Source organism: Symphodus melops (genome assembly GCF_947650265.1).
Source record: "Symphodus melops genome assembly, chromosome: 11".
In the NCBI taxonomy this organism is placed as follows: Eukaryota; Metazoa; Chordata; class Actinopteri; order Labriformes; family Labridae; genus Symphodus; species Symphodus melops.
The window spans coordinates 6,510,045-6,528,724 of NC_136701.1; the positions used below are offsets into that span (position 1 = coordinate 6,510,045).

The 18,680-nt window shown below is 39.5% G+C and overlaps 1 protein-coding gene across 2 annotated transcripts; it reads right to left on the reverse strand.

Moving 5' to 3' along the window:
• Window positions 1-588: 588 nt before the first annotated feature.
• Window positions 589-18,418, reverse strand: hyou1 (hypoxia up-regulated 1). 2 transcript variants are annotated; one of them, XM_079355729.1, is made up of 24 exons: window positions 17,906-18,418; window positions 16,792-16,867; window positions 16,479-16,572; window positions 15,566-15,644; window positions 15,266-15,420; window positions 14,978-15,054; window positions 14,703-14,884; window positions 13,647-13,762; window positions 12,747-12,933; window positions 12,380-12,514; window positions 11,866-11,948; window positions 10,981-11,113; window positions 10,495-10,679; window positions 9,388-9,526; window positions 8,479-8,536; window positions 7,690-7,766; window positions 6,878-7,045; window positions 6,585-6,751; window positions 6,418-6,505; window positions 4,997-5,253; window positions 4,816-4,900; window positions 3,268-3,529; window positions 3,046-3,150; window positions 589-2,025 (listed from the first exon to the last, which is right to left on the reverse strand). In XM_079355729.1, exons 2-24 carry the CDS (start codon window positions 16,859-16,861, stop codon window positions 1,988-1,990), a joined length of 2,940 nt encoding a protein of 979 aa, XP_079211855.1. In that variant the 5' UTR covers window positions 16,862-16,867; window positions 17,906-18,418; the 3' UTR covers window positions 589-1,987. The 2 variants fall into 2 exon arrangements, with proteins under 2 accessions (XP_079211855.1, XP_079211854.1); XM_079355728.1 differs by lacking the exon at window positions 589-2,025 and having other exon boundaries at window positions 2,588-3,150.
• Between the last annotated feature and the right edge of the window lie 262 nt (window positions 18,419-18,680).

Genomic DNA, 18,680 nt, shown 5'->3' on the forward strand with positions numbered 1-18,680 from the left:
TTTAAAGGTGTGCATTATGGAGTTATGGAATTGAAATGTGAAAGTTGGAGAAATGTACAGATTTCTGTGGTATATGTTCACAACTTCATATAGTCATCAGAGGAAAATGTGGTCCCTGTAACAATATTAGAAGATAAAATGCTACGTGAGAAGTTATGGTGTGGGGCCTGCAACCCTCCTGGTGGCTGTTTACCTTCAAACAGTATCCAGGGACATATTTCTTCCTTTGAGTAAAGTTTGTGTATTTAGATCAGAAAATAAAGAATTGTATCATTTCTCCAACTTTCATATAGCACCAAATCTACATAGTGAACCACAAAAAATACCTGTGGAAAAAAGAAGACTTCACTTCTTGAATACTTAGCTTTAAAAAAGGCTTTTGTGATAAATGTTCCGGTTATCATTGAAGTAATGAAGCTTAGTCTTTGGTACATATTAGATGACATGGATGTAGGTTCAAAGTCACCATGAATTTTACCAGAAAATTCTCATCAAGTCATCCAAAATGTAGCGTGTGCCAAATTTCAGGATATTTATCTGATTCCTTCATGAGATAAATCTTTCAAAAGCATCAAGCCATGACATGGATAACCAGAGAACATGAGTCCAATTAAAAAAAAAAAACGTTTTTTTTTTTTTTATTAACAGCTTTAACACATTTTCATCCCCCACTCCTGAATTTTGTTTTCCTCAGTCAGCCCTTCAAATAACACAGAGTGCAGCAAACAGAAGCACACATCTGAACTGAAGTCCCCACCCCGAGTCATGGTAAGAACAGTAACAACCATCGCCTCCTCTACAGAGTTTAGCAGCTTATGAGACTAAAAGATGGACTTTGACTACCAAGACATATTCAGTGTTTTGGCATCAGCAGAAAAAAAAAAGAAAATATGACTTATTCAATTCAGTTATCTGATCAGAGGTTTGATGGGAACCAGAAATATAGAGAAACTGTTGATCTATGAAGTTGTCCCTATTTGGCAGCTCACCTGTCAGTTTGCATTTAGGTGCTACACTATAGACACATTTTATTTATTCATCATCAACAGGGGGTTTCATCCTATTCAGTGAAGATTTAAAAACAAACAGAAATCCCTAAATGAGTTTCAGTGGGTGGGTAATGAAGGGAGAAACTTGTTTAATCGAGTGCATGTACTAAAAAAATGCAAGAGAAAGACATCATGGACTACATTCTCAGAATGTTGCTCTTTCCGCATACTTCTTAATAATCCACATTTATACCCAAATAAATGTCACTTCATGATTTGCCTGTTCTCGCTGAAGTATATATGTCACCAGATTAATTATCTATTCCATTTATATTACTGACTGTTCTGTTAGTTTAACAAAAACTGTCTCTATGAGGTTGGTTTCCACTTTCAGTCAGGTTTACAACACTTGAACCAACTATTTAAAAGAGCAAAATAACAAAAATCCTCCACACCCTCCATTACAGTTTACTTTCTCAGTGACCATGAGAAATCAGTGAAGGTACAGGTGTTACAGGTGAAGTGTCCTCCCCTGTACAGACGGTGAAAAATACAGTGAAGAAAAAGCAGGAAATGAAAAGTTATTAGACGATAAAGGAGTACACCACCACTCAACCGTCTCAAAAGTCTATGTAGTTACTGTTATGGCTGAACACTGCTAACACCCCCCTCTGTGTGATGTCATCATCTGTTGGGCTTGATGTGGTTTAGACCTGCATCCATCACGGCACAGACGCAGTCCCAGACTTTACTTTTGTTGAAATGTTTCTTTGTTGTGTTTCAGTGTCGAGTCAATGACAGGCAGAAGTGATGAGGCAGCAAAGAAAGAAGTGAGGTGGGGGTAAGATGAGCAGTCTCTGTTGCATATCCAATCAAATTCAAGCATTTCGGTCACCAGGGACAAAAAGAAAAAAAAAAAACACGGAAAAACTAATGAGAAGGAACTTGAACATTTATACACTGTCAATAAATAGTGATTTCTTTCCCAGTTCCAGCTGTTATAATTCATCCTCTATGTGGGCCCTCTCTGTTGGTCCTGAAAATAAGGAAGAGAAAGAAACTAGATTACTGTGTGTATAGACAGTAGTCCTGAGCTACATGTGCTCGGTAACTGTGATGATTACTGCTACAACATTGCACACATACATTAACACAAAGCTGTTACTATGGTGAAACCTATTAGCTTTAGCATTCAACAGGCCTAGAGACCAAAGGCAATGCAGCCTTATGTCATCCCAGCCAGTATTTTATAACAAACAATATGATCCCAAATGTTTGCAAATGACTGTTTCTACATCACGAAGACAAAACATTTACAAGATGAAAATAGAAAAGAGATCTTTGGAAAAAAGAATTAAAAAAAAAACTCTGACAATGTGAAAGTGTTTTTTCTTTAAAGAGAAAAGTCTGGACAAAAATGTTTGTGGTGGGCTGACTGACATTCAGAAACCATGATAATTTCCTGTGCGTGTGTAATCTGTCTTTTGAAACACAAGCATGAGAGAGGTGTTTATGCCTGAGAGACGCAGAGCAGAGGGAGCAGGTGTTTTTGTGTGTGCGAGGAATAGAGCCACAGACAGCACAATCTGATGCAAAAAAAAATTAGAGTTAAACTAAAATTTTATTATATTCCAAAAATTAATTAGCTTTATGCTATTGCTAAAAGTGATAAGGTCTGAATCTTATAAAACTCTATAACAAACACACAACCAAGCTGATATTTGAGAGGATGAATGGGTTTCTCGCACTTCACAGCCTCTTTCAGACATGCCAGCTTAAACTAACAATTCCAAAACACTGTCTACCTGTTATTTGCTTTGACCCCGAAATGTAAAAAAAACAATGAGGCCAAAGATTAAAAAAGTATCTTGTCTGTGTAATATTGTAACTTTACACAGTAACAGATTTACAGACAAGCAAAGAAATCCATTCAAATCATCCAGCTGTTATGTGATGTTCCAGTCAGAGATGATGTTATTCAGTTCAAGGGCGTTGTTTTTCATTTTGTCCACTCCCTAGAGTTCTCCGTCATCAGCGACATGTGTGGCAGACCGACCTGTAGTTGTTTCATCTGTGGGCTGTGATTGGCTGTCTGAGTCTGTGTGTACAGTTCTCTCCTCTGTAGGCGGGGCTTCGCCCGGCTGTGCCTCCTCTGGGCTTTCTGTAAAAACATACATGGAGTTATTTCAAGTCTTATAGCCGTTGTGTTGTCCCCCCCCCCCCATACTAACGAGTTGAACAGTAACATGCACGTTTGATGAGCAGTGTTTGAACCCACCACTTGTTGTGTCTGTGCCCTCCTCTGTGGGAAGGATGACTTTCTCCTCTGTTGTGTCATTCGTCTTGCTGCTTTTATCAGAGCTGGTGCTGTTCTTGGCTTTGGCTTTGGGCTTCGGCTTGGCAAATTTAGCTTTGTTGAGCAAGTAGTTGACCTCTCGATCCAGCAGAGCCAGCTTGGACTCGATGTCTTTAGATAGTAGAATAGGTCGCTCCTTAGGAGAGCGTTTCTCCTGCACTGCTACCGTATCATTCTTCCACGTCTGAAGGAGACAAAGATAATACAACACTTAAGGCTCAATTTACTGTAAACTAAGAGAAGAGCCTGTGATAACTTTAGCTTCAGAGGAATCTTTTTAAAGTCTGAAAAAAAAAAAAATAATAATAATTATCTGGATCATGTTATAGTGATTTATTTGGATTATCTTAAAGATAGAATCTGCCATTATACTAAACTCAAAGCTTCAAAGAGGCAACTTCCCCAGTAGAACTTAATTAATATTAAACCATAAATGAACTTCTTGATGTCCATTTCATCTTGAGAAAAAGTTTCACATTTTTGAAACATCATAGAAAAAAAACACCATGTAAATAGCATTTACTATAAAACTGACCAAGACCTTGGCAGACAGTCGTAAGTAAAGTTAACCAACCTAAGAGATTTGAGAAGGCATTATTTCTAAGAAAAAGGATGGCGTAGCTGACATCGAAAAGTAAACACTCATATCATAACAACATATCAGTAAAGATGACATTTAGCAAACTAGCAACCATTTCATAAAACCAGTCTTCAGCCTGTTTCACATATTAACCCTTTATATGGCACTCATTGAAATTCAAAAGTTCTACCTCAGAGTGCTGAGATAACAGAACTTTATTTCTGTTAAAACATTTTTTCAAACTGTTTTAATTTTATTTTTAAAAATAAACATTGACAAAGTTATCATATTTGGTTCAAATGCCATAATAGCAGGATCAGTGACGTAGGGGGATCTCTTCTGAGTGAGGATCACATGCTTCTCGACCTTACTGAGGTACAGAAGGGTGGCCATATGTAATGTGTCCTGAAATCACCTGAAAAAGGCAAATTTCAGACAGGCTGCCCCTGTTGTTGACACAAACATCACAGTGAAATACTATCTCTGTCAGACAGGGGGGGGGGGGGGGGGGGGGTCTCATGATGCCCTCTTAGCAGTTTGACATATTCACAGTATGAATAAAGGAGCAGAGAAGAACATACTGGTGGACATAAAACCAAATGAAGCATGTTCATTATGTGCATGGAGATCCCCCAGCAGTGTATGGGTCTCTATTTGTTTTTGGAAACATTTGCGGGTAAGGTCAGTGGTTGACAAGTTTTTTAAAAATAAAATAATGCGTGCAGATTTGACCGAAGAACCCAAACATTTAAGAGAACCCCTGGGATAGATTTATTCTTAAAACTAGCTTAGGCTTCAAGACAAATAAAAACCAGGAGAAGACTTTCAAGCAGTCCTAAGAAATGTGATGACAGCATGGCTCATACATTCACAACACGTTCTCCACATACCGTTGTTTCGTTGATCACTTTTTCTAACAAATTCAGCTCAACTTCAGTGAAGATTTGGTCGTCTGCTGGAATCAGCTTGGCACTCCTTTTTAAAAGAAGAAACATATTAAGTCATTACAAAATTGAAAATCTGACAAGTGCGTGTCAGGCCAGCACTTTCTTTTTCTCGTCGAATACTCACCTCAAGAAGAAGCTGGAGGTGTTCAGCATGCTTTCCAGAGCAGCTAGGCGGTCAGGCCACTTGCGGCGCTCCTCCACCCTGAAGAACATGTCCTTGCACAGGCTCTTCAGCTGAGACAGCCTCTCTCTCAGCTGCTTGGTGGTGGCTGTGTAGCCTTCCTCGTCCATCCACTCCGACGCCTCGCTCAGCTTCCCGGAGATCTGCTCTTTCTCCTCCTCTGACAACACCAGCTGGTAATCGTCCTGGTACAGCTTATCCTGCAGGAAGAACACAGCGGTAGTGTGTTTTTGGAAAGACGATGTATTGTAACATCACATCATTTCTGAATGAGTATGAATGTTTAACATTTAATGATTAATGTTGGCTTATCTTCCTTGTGAACAACGTATGGTCAATAAACAGATCTTGAAAGAGGTTATTAGAAATGAATGATGATAGGGCCGCCTAGTAGTTGGTACATGCGGCTCATGCACAGAGGCTGTGGCCCTCAGAGCAGGTCACCTTAGTTCCAATCCAACTTGTGGCTCCTTTCCCACATGTCACTCGCCACTCTCTCTCCCCATTGTCTGACTCTATACACTATCCTCCCTCTAAGTCACAAGGCATAAAAAGCCCCAAAATAAACATCAAGAAAAATGATGACAATAACAATGATAAAACGTCACCAATATAGATAAAAGGGTTCAACAGCCTGTCACACAGCAGAAACCAAGCTTGATCTACCACCTTTCAAGACCTTCTCTTCCTGCCAGTCAAGTCACTGTCTCGTTCTCAATCATTAACTTTGTTATTTAGCTGAATTAAACATGTTAGACTTTCTATGCCTGGATGTTGTCAGAGGAAAAAGCTAAGCTAATGTTAGCAGCAGCTCAGCTTGCAGGTCCTGAAGCTTGGCAGAAAAGGAGCAGCAACTGGTGATGTCCAAATGCTTTATCCCGTGTATTGTTGCTTATAAATCACTGGGGGATGTCTGTTTGCAGCTGCAGATTCCTCTGCGCACAGTTTGGCTCGAGAAAACTATAGAAATCATGATGGTAATCCTAATCCAGAACAGGCAGAGCACTTAGAAAGCAGATGAGCTAATGTTGGAGCACCACCTGATGCCAAAGGCAAAACACAGATTCAAGTTCATCTCTTTAGTTCAGAGTTTTTAACTCTTTATGATCTTCACCAAATTCTTCAATGCAGCAATTAACCCCTGTTATACTGAGACTTCTGTCATTATGAGGATATTCTTTCCTTTTCATATCAGCATTATCAAAATGATATAATCTATTCTCAAAAATTAGCAATTAGGAAAGATAATCCTTTAGCCGAGCCAGACTCTAAACTGCAAAGACAACTTCAATGTCCCAAATTCAAAACCAATTCATACAAAAAGAGAAAAGAAGGGAAAATGAAGAGAAGCTTGTGAAGCCTACCTGTGTCTCAAAGATAAACGCTTCAAGACTGTTTAATGTCTTTTCTCTTTCATGTTTGGCGAGGTCTCTGTTTGTTAAATCCTGCAACCTGACAAGACACAGGCAAACCATTTTAGTAAATTAAACAGAGATGAGGACCGAAAAAGAATACCGAATCACTGCTTTACTTCTTTTTAGAAGTGGTGACGTCCTCTGCAGTGGGGTTTAGGATGTCTTTGATGACCAGTTCTACTGTGATGTCTTCAGAGATTTTGCTCTTTTTCTGGGGTTTTGCCGTCTTCTCCGGAGTTGTCTCTTCTTCTGCTTTTCCAGCCTTCTCTCCTTCATTTTCCTCCTTCACCAGAACAAATATTGAAACTCTTTAATAACAAGTCTGCATTATTGAATTCCACTTTGTCAAACAAGTTATCAGTTCTGCACGGCACTCACAAATCACAGAAAGATAAATGACTGATCCTACCTTAGTATCAGTCTTGCTGCCTTCTTCCTCCGTCTTCTCCTCACTTTTCTCTTCACCTTTCTCTGAATCATCCGGCTTCTCCTTGGCAGCCTCCTCCTTCTGGGCTTCGTCCTTACTGTCCTCATCTTTGCCTTCCTTTCCTGATTCAGGAGGAACCTCCTCCTCGTCCTGGTTACAAAGAATCAGGAAACAGTTGCTATGTTTACATGGACCACTTGTAAATCGGAATAATAACCTAATAACATTTCATTCTTATCAGTGGGGGGGTTCAGATACACTGTATATCACTTGATTTGATTATGTCTGCCCAATATGAAGTGAGTAGTTTAGGCTTTTGTCATGGCCGGCAGAATGGATAAGAAACATGTTTGGACGAATGCAAAGCTCTGTAGCCAACATAACTTTGTGTAGGAAAATGTAAAAATAACTCAAGAATGTTAAATGTCTTGATGGTCCAAAGACTACAACATCGAGTTGTCCTGATAGTTAATGTTAATGTTAATGAAAGCACAATTGATGCCAGGATCTCTGAGCCCTGATAAAGTGCAGACATTTAAAATAGCAGAAGGTAAGAGGAGAGTGAATAAGAACACCATCTGTGAATGTGCAGCGACAGCAGTGTTTGTTAACAAACAGGCAGAAGGATAGGCAAGCATAGAGTCCCTAAAAAGGAGAATGTTAGTTGAAGAAATACAAGCAACACAAGCTAATGTAAGCTATAACCACAGGCCACACATTCATACTGTTTTTATCAACTGGTTTGTGTCAAAGAAGCTCTAACTGATCTGTGTGTTGTGTGGAGCTGTGAGTACCTGCACAGGTTCAGTCATATTTGGAGCTGGTTCTGATGATCCTCCTCCAAACAAAGTGGAAATTGTGTTACCCAGTTCTGAAAGATAGCAGAGTGACAGTTCAGTAAAGATAACGTCTAATAAGAGTCTAATACAATAACAGGGCTTAAAGTGAAAAAACATCCTAAGCCTGAAAATTTTTGCTTCAAGGGCAATTGGCAAAAACGGCTCTGAAATTCGTGGAACATTTCTTTCTGTTTGGGTGATTTCTCTATATCATAGTACAAATCAGAGGATAATTCTTAAATTCGCGCCTAAAATGGGTGCAAAAGAACCTTGGAAGGATTGACACCATGTGGACAGTGTCTGAGATGTCGAGTAGGTTAAATGGCAGTCAGAACTTTCAAAGAATTGCACCCGAGTCTACTTCTTAAAGATTATTTCAGCCTGGTGATGAGACCTAGCAGATCTGCCAGTCTGTCCTTAAAACTGCACTCCCTAATAAATCAGATTTGTTAAATTGTGTTGCTAAAGCATGTATGACCTGTGACAGAAACACAATTGGTAAACTTGTAGAAGAAGTGCAGTCACTGGCTTAAGTGCTGCAGGTTCAATGATTTCGCCATGCCTGCCTGAAGAGTATTTGTATACCAAGGTCATGTAAAGGAATTAATTACTTTGAAATCAAAGTAAGAAGACAAGTGAGTCGACACTAAACAGGTTGCATCACATTTATAATTGGGAGGGGACAACAGAGGATTTGGATGTGGCTGTTGTTAGACACTCCTGAGTCAGACATGTCAAACCTACTAGTTAATGTTGATTCCTCCTCTTTCTCCTCCACGATTGTTTCGAAGACGGACTCCACCTGTGGACCACAAATAGAAAACTTGAAGTACTTGTTTAAAAAGGTACAAAAGAGAAGTTACAAGCAAAATAAAGATGTTTCTTTCCTTAATATCAGAACATCTGTACTGACAGCCTGCTTATTTCTAAGTGTATTTCAGTTCATTCTTGTAGGTATGACCTAAGAAAACATTTGGAATATGCACTGTATGTATATACAGCTTTGTAAAATGTAAAGCCCACTGCAAAAAAATGTACTTCAGTTCTACTGTTTGGATTTTGTTAAGTAAAATAAAGATTGTTTGTGCTCAACATTTCTCCAATCTTCCAAAAACATTTTTATCATTTTGGTGAATTATTTTACAGAATACTGGTTTCACGTTTTTTTCAAGACACAGTTTTCTTCAGAACACAAATAATGCAATGAAGACATGTTTATATGCAGAATGCAGATCAGCTTTGTTCAACAGCTTGTCGGGTGACCACCAAATCAGTGCCTCATTAATTAGACTGAGGTGTACCTGTTATTAAATTCTTCACACACTTTTACAGACTAGCCTTCACGGATGTAGAGATTTTGATTTAAGGTCAAGTTGAAGTGCTGTCTCCACTCCAATTTTGTTGATTTAATTGGAGATCAACTGTTTCTAGATATGACTTCCAAAAGCTTCACCGCAACCATGGCAACCAGCAGTGAAGGCAGAACTGTGACATAGATCTGAACCCAGACGTTGTACATCACAACAGGTAAAAGCACTCTCAGATAGATTGTCTTATACATTAATTAAAAGGCAACCAAGCAGGCAGTTAGTGATTCTGAAGTGTCAAATCATAAGAAAGCCTCTGTTGACTCAGCTGATTAGTGTGACTGACCCGATCCAGCAACAGCACGCCGCTCTCATCCATGTTGAAATGGGCTTTGATGCCTTTTGACTCTGCGTCTGTGTGCTTCTGAAAGCTGCTGCCTACTCCAGACAGTTTGACTGTGGTAAGGTTCAGAGAGCCAAACACACTGCAGAGAGAAGAGAAGAGGGTTTACCATAGAGCTACACCACATACCTGAGGAGAGCTTTACAACATACAAACCCTCAGCTTCATTCTCAGCAAGATCACACCATCAACATCACAGATTATAAAATAATGATCAATTCCTCTACACTTTTCAAATTCAACAAGGACAATTTATAATCAAACTAACCACAAATACAATTATAGATGGGTGTGTCTCTGGCTTTCACTCAAACATATAAACCACGAGTGTGTACTAAGTGATGAAAGCAACAACTATGGAGGATTCACAAGTCTCAACCACAGGTGGAAGATAAATGGATCTTAAACTAAAATTTAAAAAATATTTAAAAAACTTTTTTTTGACACTTTAAAAGGGATACTTCACCCATTTGCATGAAGCTTTGTATCATTAGAAACATGGTACTAGTATTGAATGGTCGTGAATCCAGTCCTCATTTTCCCCGAGATGAGAAAAATATGTTTTTCTCTTGTGATGCAAAAAGCGTCATATTGCATCACATGAAGAAAACTTCCAGGCAAAGAAAAACACATTTTTCTCATCTCAGGGCAAAATGAGGGTTGGATTCACGACCATTCAACACTACTACCATGCTTCCAATGATAGAAAGCTTCATGTAAATGGGTGAAGTATCCCTTTAAGAATACAAACAACAAAAACGCTAATTCCCTGAGTTCCCATACAGTGCTTCATATTGCTACATGAGATCTTTCAGAGGGGTGTATGTCCAATAATTTGGGGATTTTGCACTCAGAAAATGTTATTAGTTTTCATGACAATATTGGGTCTTGCAGCTTTCTGCCCCAGCTTGTCTGCTCTAAAGTTAGCATCATCAGATTCCCCACAGTCTGTAATCAGGGGCCCTATAAGCCAGCCCTAAGACGGTAACTGTTCTATCGGCTTTACATTACTAACAGTCCATACAAAACTCTAAAGCATGAGCCTCTCACCTGATCTCTTCCTGACTCAGGAAGCTGAGGTCGCCGTAGTTGATGTCAAAGGAGAAGTCGTCACTGTAGCGGTTGAAAGTGATGACTTTGCGCTGGGGGTAAGGAGCCATCCTCTGGAAGAGGATGCGCTTGTTGTGTTTTAGGGTTTTGACCCCCTCCTCGTCTGCCTCTCGGGTAAACTCCACCTAATGTTGTGTGTGGAAACATGAGTGGGATGGAGGGTTTATTTTCATATTTTAAAAATTCGATGCAGCAAAATTGAACAATGCACAGAATCCTATTTTGATCTCAGCCCAGCTCAGAATTTCTCCTCACAGTGTACAAATATAGCATATCAGAGGGAAACACTCCGTGTCCATTCAACATGAGCTCCCCAGCTGAGCGTTAATAAAACAAAGACAAACACCAGCTTTATAAGATAGAAATGATCCATCTATCAAACAGTTCCACGCGGTGGTCTCACCAGAGTGACGGGTATCCACTGACCTGAATGGGGAAAACAGCTGCTTCTCTGACCAGGAAGGGTTTGACTTTGAAGGCCTTGCTGAGAGCAGCAGCCTGGTACACAGCACCCATGGCAGCAGCCTCGTCTGCATTGATGTTCTTGCCGAGCTCATCTCTGCAGAGAAAATGCAGACAGTTTGTAAAAGACAATATAATCAAACAAAAATGTTGATCTAAAACTTAAACTTCTTTTTCTAGTCAGTTACAAAACAATCTGGATTAAGGTTGAAATTCTTTGTATAAAAAAAAAAAAAAGAAAAGAAAAGAAAAAGGTCACATCACAGTAACATTTCAGCTTACACAGAAATAAGTAACATCATCATGATCATGCTATTTAAAGATTTAGCTATTGATCAAAACGAGGTCTGGACCTCGATGAAATCATCGCCTTCCTCCGTTTCTCTTTCACAATCTTCATTAACAGAAGAAGGATGGCCCAACCAGTTTCACACAGGGCCATGTAGCTTTGAACACCCTTCACTTAAAAACTCCAGTCTGTGTTTACTTGTGTTAGCTTTGACTAATGTTTACATTTGTTTGGTGATCTGAAACATTTAAGTGTGGAAAACATGCACAAAAAAAAAAGTACAAAATCAGGAAGCAGGCAAACACTTTTTTACACCACTGTACATGTATTTCACAATTAATGAATGCAAATAAAGTAACTATGTTTTTGATGAAGTGGTGATGTACTCTTGTGGCCCTATAAATAACAAACACTTTGAAACATTAACCACACATGACAAAACAAGGACACATGCGGTGCAATCATCTTGATGATCTTGTTTTCATGATTGTGAGAAACCAAAACTCCAAATGAAACTGAAGCCTGATTATTCATCCAGCCCTACAGTCGGTGATACGTACTTTCCCACAGCTTTGAGCAGAACTTCCTGGACCTTCGGGACACGAGTGGCGCCACCGACTAAAATCACCTGCTCGATTTCATCCTGTAGACGAAATCAGATTGACGTCAGTAATAGATTGAGCCATTCATTTATAATTGCTGCACATTATTTCTAACATCCATCTGCATTTCCCAAGAAAAAAATATCTTGAAAAAGAATAAATATCTGACCATATGGAGTTTTTTGGTGATTAGAACTTGTACTGTTGTATTTAAATCTAAAAATGTTTACCTTTAAACACATTAAACAGGTCTTTACATATACATATTTGTAATTACTTGCTGTACATCCATAAAAATGCCCACAGTCAAGTTAACTCCTTGTATATAGGAGACAATCATCAATCGGAACCTTCTTCTTTTTCTATTTTGCCTTTTTGTGTGTCGCCTACAGCCGACACCCCCTGAAGACATCATGGAAGTTTTATCGTATCATGTGCGACAACCGTGCTGCATCTAAGAGAGAATACTGACCAGCTTCATTTCTGCAGCAGTCAGGGCTTCCTCCACAGGGCCAGGCACTCTTTCGAAAAGATCAGCGCACATCTCTTCAAAATCTGCCCGGGTCACCTTAGCTTTGAAGTCAATGTCGTCCATCAAACCTTCCACCTGAAAACACATTTTTCTTTTACTGAAATGAAAACGCATTCAAATGTAAGATTACATTATTGGTGACTGGGATTTGTGTTGCACTGGTAACGAAACAGGTTGCAATATTGTGTTTTCTAGTGTTGCATAAAAGTTTAAACTTGTGATATCATGACAAACGTAAAACATTTCAACAATGTGCAAAAACAGCCGGACAACCAGAGAAGCCACAGGCTCAAGTGGCAGCACTCACCTGGGCCATAAACTCCATGTTAGCACTGAGGACAGTCTTGAGTCTCTGAGCCTCTTTGAGGAGCTTGGCCATGGCCCGGTGGTTTTCTCTCACATCTTTCTTGCTCTTCTTCTGCTCATTGAAAAGTTTAGCCAGGTGGTCCTGGAGCCGCAAGTCCATCTCAAATCCTCCCAACCCACGGTCGAAGCTGAAGTCACAACAAGACAAGAACAGGGAATTTAAACAACAGCCTGCAGGGGGCGTATGTGAGGTTGGTCAATAATATTATGATAAATGCAATAATCAAATGCAAAAGAAATCAAATATAAACATTGCTCTTAAAAGAAAAGAAAAAACTAAAAGTATTAATAAATGTGAACACAAAGACTCAAGTCATTTAGATTACATCTGCTTACAGCAGCTGCCCTGATGCATTATCTGCAAAGCTGTTACTGACCAATCATCACATGAAGCAGTCAGACCAACATGATCTCCTTCTTTAGTACGAAAGTGCTCAAAAAAAAGAAAAAAAATATTCTAATTCATCTATGAAGTTATAGTCATTGTTGATGCTATAGTAACTCAGTTGATGCTGTGCTCATGCTGGGTTAGCGTTGGGTCTCTGTAAATAATAAAGCAATAATTAGCGCTATACATATAAAGAGTGATTGACTTTTCACCAAGAATCTGCACATGGATTTATTTGCAGTGAAAAAAGTTTCCACCATGATAATATATTTTTCCATCTGTCCCCGAACCAATCAGGGGGATCAGTATGGATTAAACGTCAACTGTGATTGGTTTCACCACTCGTTGCTGCAGATTTTAAAAGCCTCTTTGAGTCAACACAGCTGGAACAAGTGTGTGCCTCTGAACCTTAAACAGAAACAACACAGACTTTGGTATTCTCAGAGAACTCACCCGACACCTCTGATCTGCAACTGGGGCTGGGTGCCAGACTCTTTGGTTTTCACTGTCTGATAAGAGACGATGGTGGCGGTGGTGCTGCCGGAGCCCATATCGTAAAACATCACGTTCTGAAAGGAAATAAGATCAGAGTTTACTTCACACTCATGAAGTCAGTGTGGCAATCTGTACAAAATCAAATAAGCAATCACATCCTAGCACATGGTGAAATACAGCTACAGCTGCTGATGCTCTCTGCTTTGTTGTTGTAAACATTGAAAACCAAACCAATCATGGTGTTAGTCCTGCTTTTCCCACAAACAGTCTGTGGAAATGGGTAATGTTTTTCAGTGGAATAGACTATATTCTGCACTCTGGTCTGTTTTGTTTTTTTTCCAACAGACGGACTTTGTGACTAATAAAATCTGTGTAGTGTGTTGTGATGTTAATGAAACAAAATGTCAGTGTGTCTCTTTCATCCACTGACTTTATTCAATGTGAAGTTCCGTGGCACACATGATTTCTGTGTACATACTCTAACTTAAAAAACCCCACTTATTTTTAATATAGCCTTTTTTCGCAAAACTCCTGGCCACTTTCTGAAAATTATCAGGTTGAGCTGCATGTGTAAACACAAACAAATGTATTTTTTTTGTTTCAAGCCAGGCCCCTGGTACACGAAGCATGAAGGCTTGGTAAGCTGATGTGACAACGCAGCAGAAAATATTCAGGTGAGCTCATTGCGAGAGGATGTGAAGGGTTAATGACATCTACAACCTTCGACCAGCCTTGTCGCCGCTGCAGTCTTAACTCTCTTAATGAAACAGTTTTCTGTTCAATAGGCTTTTCTTTTCTGCTCTTTTATGGCTACCTTGAATATGAACTACACATAGCACTCATACCTGAATATAAATGCAATAAAAGTCATTATAGTATCAGACTGTATTACTTTGCCTGCCATATCTACATTGTTCTTTTTACGTCACGTCCTGCCTGGTGTGTAAACAAGCAACTCTGGAGGAAATGTTCAGGTGTGCATAGGTGTATTTGGAAGTAATACTGGCTGTGTACCTTAGCTGTGCTGTCAATATCTTTCCTCCTGAAGACCCCATAGTTTAAAGCCACAGCTGTGTTGTCGTTAATAAGCTGAAGAACTTTTAGCCCCGCCATCTGTGCAGCCTGCAGGACCGCCCTGCGCTCTGCCTGGTTGAAAAAGGCTGGGACGGTGATCACTGCATCTTTGATTGGTTGTTCTGCGAGAAGAAGGAGAGATTAGATTGACACAAGAACAAAAAAAATTAAATGTTTTCACATATTTAAACACTTGTTATATTGAGCCAACAGACCTGCAAAGTCCTGAGCCAGTCCGCAGGAATAATTGAGCACCATCCCGATGAGCTCCTCAGGTGTGTATTGTATCTCTCTGGTAGAAAAACCCCCAAAACAAATCAGAAGGCCAGGTTGGATTCCCTCATCTTAAACAATGGTGTGTTCCTTTTTATAACTGTCGTTTCCATGACAACTGCTTCCCTTAGGGAAAGCTACAGTTACTTTCGTGTTTTTTTGTCTTGATCAGCTCTGAAAACTGTTTCCAGACATTAAAAACATAAAGATAAAAAATGATAGAGACTCACTCTGAGCTTTTAAAGAAAACTGTTCCTCTGACCGCGTCCTTGTGCAGCTCGTGCTCCGTAAAATGCTTCTGGTAAAGTGCCACCTGGACATTGTCATGTTTTTTGCCGAGGAGGCTTTGGAGGTGTCTGTATACAGTTTTTGGATTCTTCACAGACTGAAATGTACATAAAGCGTACCCATTAATAGCTCACAGTAAAGATCAGTAATATTTTGAGTTGACTTGAACATCGTAAACAATATCCATCTGATAAATGATATTATTCAAATCTCCATTTAGGACTTTTGAGAAGAAATCATACCACTCCCAGTGCGCTGTCTCCAAAAAGTCTTTCGTTTTCCTTCAGACAAACAGCTATGGGTGTTTTCCTCCTCGACTCCCTGAAGAAAAATACAACAGACATGGTGTTCAGATACAATTTCCTGCTTGACCAAAATTCACCTGCTTCACTTGTCTGTTATTTATACATGTACTTGAGTAGTATTGAAGCCAAAGCAATTGCTCCAGTGGACTGCTTCAGCTGGCAGATATGGACAAAACAGCATCTTTAGCCTGCAGAGCTCAGGAGCTGCTGGTCTCCCGCTGCCTCCCATCAGAAAGTCTGGGTGCATTTTTGTGTTTTAAATATATGGTCTTGTTCAAACACAATACTAATAGTAATACACAAAAGTAATACACAATCTAAAAATTAACCAATTCAGCCAGCAAGTAGTTCAAACAAAACTGTGCTATGCTTGGTGAAACTTAAAAAGCTCATTTAAGTATTGTCAATGGAATCAGGGGGCTTTAAATGGGCATTAACACCCGAGTTGTTATGAACAATAAAAACTGTGTTGAACCTGTGGTCCACTACATCTCTATGAAATCTTATAAGTACCCCATGAAGCCAAGAAAATTGGACTAAATTAACCTGACTAAACATTGAGCTTCCTCATTCTGAGCTCCAGTCCAATGAACAAGCTGACTATTTTCACGTTTCCATGTTTTGTTTTGTGTTTTTCAGTGTTCCTACCTCAAAAAATAACAACAAATCTGTTCAAATGTTCTTCACAATGTGCTGCTCATACAGAGCATTTCAGGTTACTGGTTGAAACAACTAGCTTAATAAATTCAAAAACGTTTTACAAGTATACAAATCCTGGCTTGAACATTTCCCTCATTTACATTTTTAGTCAAACGTCAAAGACACAGAAACACAATCACAGGAAGCTCACTTGTTAAGAACAATCTCCATCGGCACACCGGGTTTCACTATCGCCATCTTCATCCACTCACTGCCAAGGTCGACGGACATGACAGCTACAGACACTGCAAACACAAAACACACGAGTTACATAAAGCTGGTAATGCAGACAGGTACATACTGTATACTGAGGTAGAACTGAGGCTCATTATTGATCTAGCTTATCTATTTCCAAACAGCAACCATTCATGCTGTATGGATCGGAGTGTTGTAAATCTAGGCTGTGGTTAGGCAGAGCTTCATGTTAGAAGAATACACCTGCGTATGATGATGGATAATATTACCTGTGTGAGAAGGCAACACTGCCAGCACAAGGCAGAAGAGAGAAAACAGCCCCAGCTTTCTCCTCCCCATGATGAGCTGTGAAGACAAACACATGTATTTATATGAAAACAATATCTATGTGATTAATTAAATGCTCAGCTTTGACATTTTTTTACTTAATCACACAGCGGTAATACTAAACACACAGTATCCTCTGCTCATCTCTGTCCATCCACCAGCTGTTAGGGGATGCTTTTTATCCTGTGCCATTTCTTGTCTTCCTGTGTTTTACGTGGTAGCAAGTGAAACTCTTACAAAGGAAATGAGCTTCCATTTTCAAAACCAAACCTCTATAGGGCTTCCTTACGAGTGAACCAGGTATATATACATCATATTCCGTTTGGATTCATGCAAATTGATCACTTATCTCTGAATCAAGTGTGTGACACTTGCAGGTTGTACCATGGCCTTTGCACAAGGATATGCTAATCAAATATACACCTGCTCCCACCCACAAAGGTGTAGACAGTTTACAAACACGTGGCATAAATACAATTGTCAAGTTTGGATGTTGACTAAAGTTTTAATATTAACAGTAACAAAAAAATGGTTGCAGAATAGAGTATGTGTCTATTTTTTAACGGTGATAATTCATGAAGCCAGAGTTTAAAATAACGATTTGGCCCATCTATGACAAAGAACATTGTTTGTGTTTAATGGAGAGCACAAGAGGAGATGTGCAGAGACACTTCTAGTCCCCAGGTGAGGCAGTGACACATTACCACAAGATGGATATAGAGAGAACACTCTCGTGATTTACTTCAACACATCCTTACAGCTTTTAGAAATCATCAGCTGGCTTAATTGGTTAGTCAAAGTATAAATAACAGATGTGCATTAGCTCTATTGCTAATACACATCTGTTCTAGATACAGCATCATTTAGTAACGTTACATCATCATCCATTTGCTTTGAATTCAGATTCATTTAGACAATGTGGACCATCATTTGACCTTAGCAAACACAACAAAGCTGAAAGAAACATCTAGATGACAGTCAGTACACTATGAGCTAGCTCACTCTCTGACAACTATATGAAAGCATGATGGACACTGTGCAGGGACATGCTCTTACCTTTTCTCTGCTGGCACAGCTTATACTCAGATGAGGTTTCCAATAACCTGTGCTACTCTGAGTATGCTATAAGAGTTGACGTTTCCTGACCTCGGCCTATTTCCGAGCCTCTTTGTTGTCACACGGTAGTTTTAAGTTCCCCTTATCACCGGCTTGCTCTCACTTGTCGGGCCCGAACGCGGCGTCACCTCATTGGATCCACTGACTGAAGCCGCTGCCGGCTGAAAATTTGTTGTCAATTTTACAAAATCACAAGGTAGAACATCCGGTCTGGGTTTCACTTTCAAAAACTGTGTGGCCAAAAATACTAATATGAGTCTTGTTTATAGTCATTTTGTTCAAATGTAAATATTGGAAGAAAAAACGCCTCAGAGAAAAGTGTTTTTGTCTTATTCAGACCATGAGTGAAATAGCTGGTAGTAATGTAACAATGCATATTACGTATGAGACAAATAATACACTCTAATTTTGAAGGGGAGAAATCATTGCATCCGGTAAAAACGGCAGCTATCTTGACGCTTTGTTCAGCCACCAGCAATGACTCTCCAGCCGAAGGCCCGCCTACCTGGCTCCACGCACTGATACGTGATTGGTCCACGTGAATAGAGTGATGACGAAATACATTTTTTGGCTAAAACCAATTGGTCCACGTTCAGACAGTGGGCGTAAACTTAGTGACGACATTTCCAGGTAAAGTCAAAGCAAACCACATGCTTCCTGATCTTAATTAATTCAAATTTTATTTAATTCAATCAAAGTTTAAGTTGTTCAGTTT

What these genes read in the sequence shown, in the direction of transcription:
- hyou1 (XM_079355728.1), bottom strand. Translation starts at nt 16,861, where the DNA reads ATGGGGAGGAGAAAGCTGGGGCTGTTTTCTCTCTTCTGCCTTGTGCTG. An exon ending in AGTGTTGCCTTCTCACACAG is followed by an intron (nt 16,573 to 16,791) that starts GTAATATTATCC and finishes TTGTGTTTGCAG; the next exon opens with TGTCTGTAGCTGTCATGTCC. An exon ending in ACATGGAGTTTATGGCCCAG is followed by an intron (nt 12,515 to 12,746) that starts GTGAGTGCTGCC and finishes ATGTGTTTTCAG; the next exon opens with GTGGAAGGTTTGATGGACGA.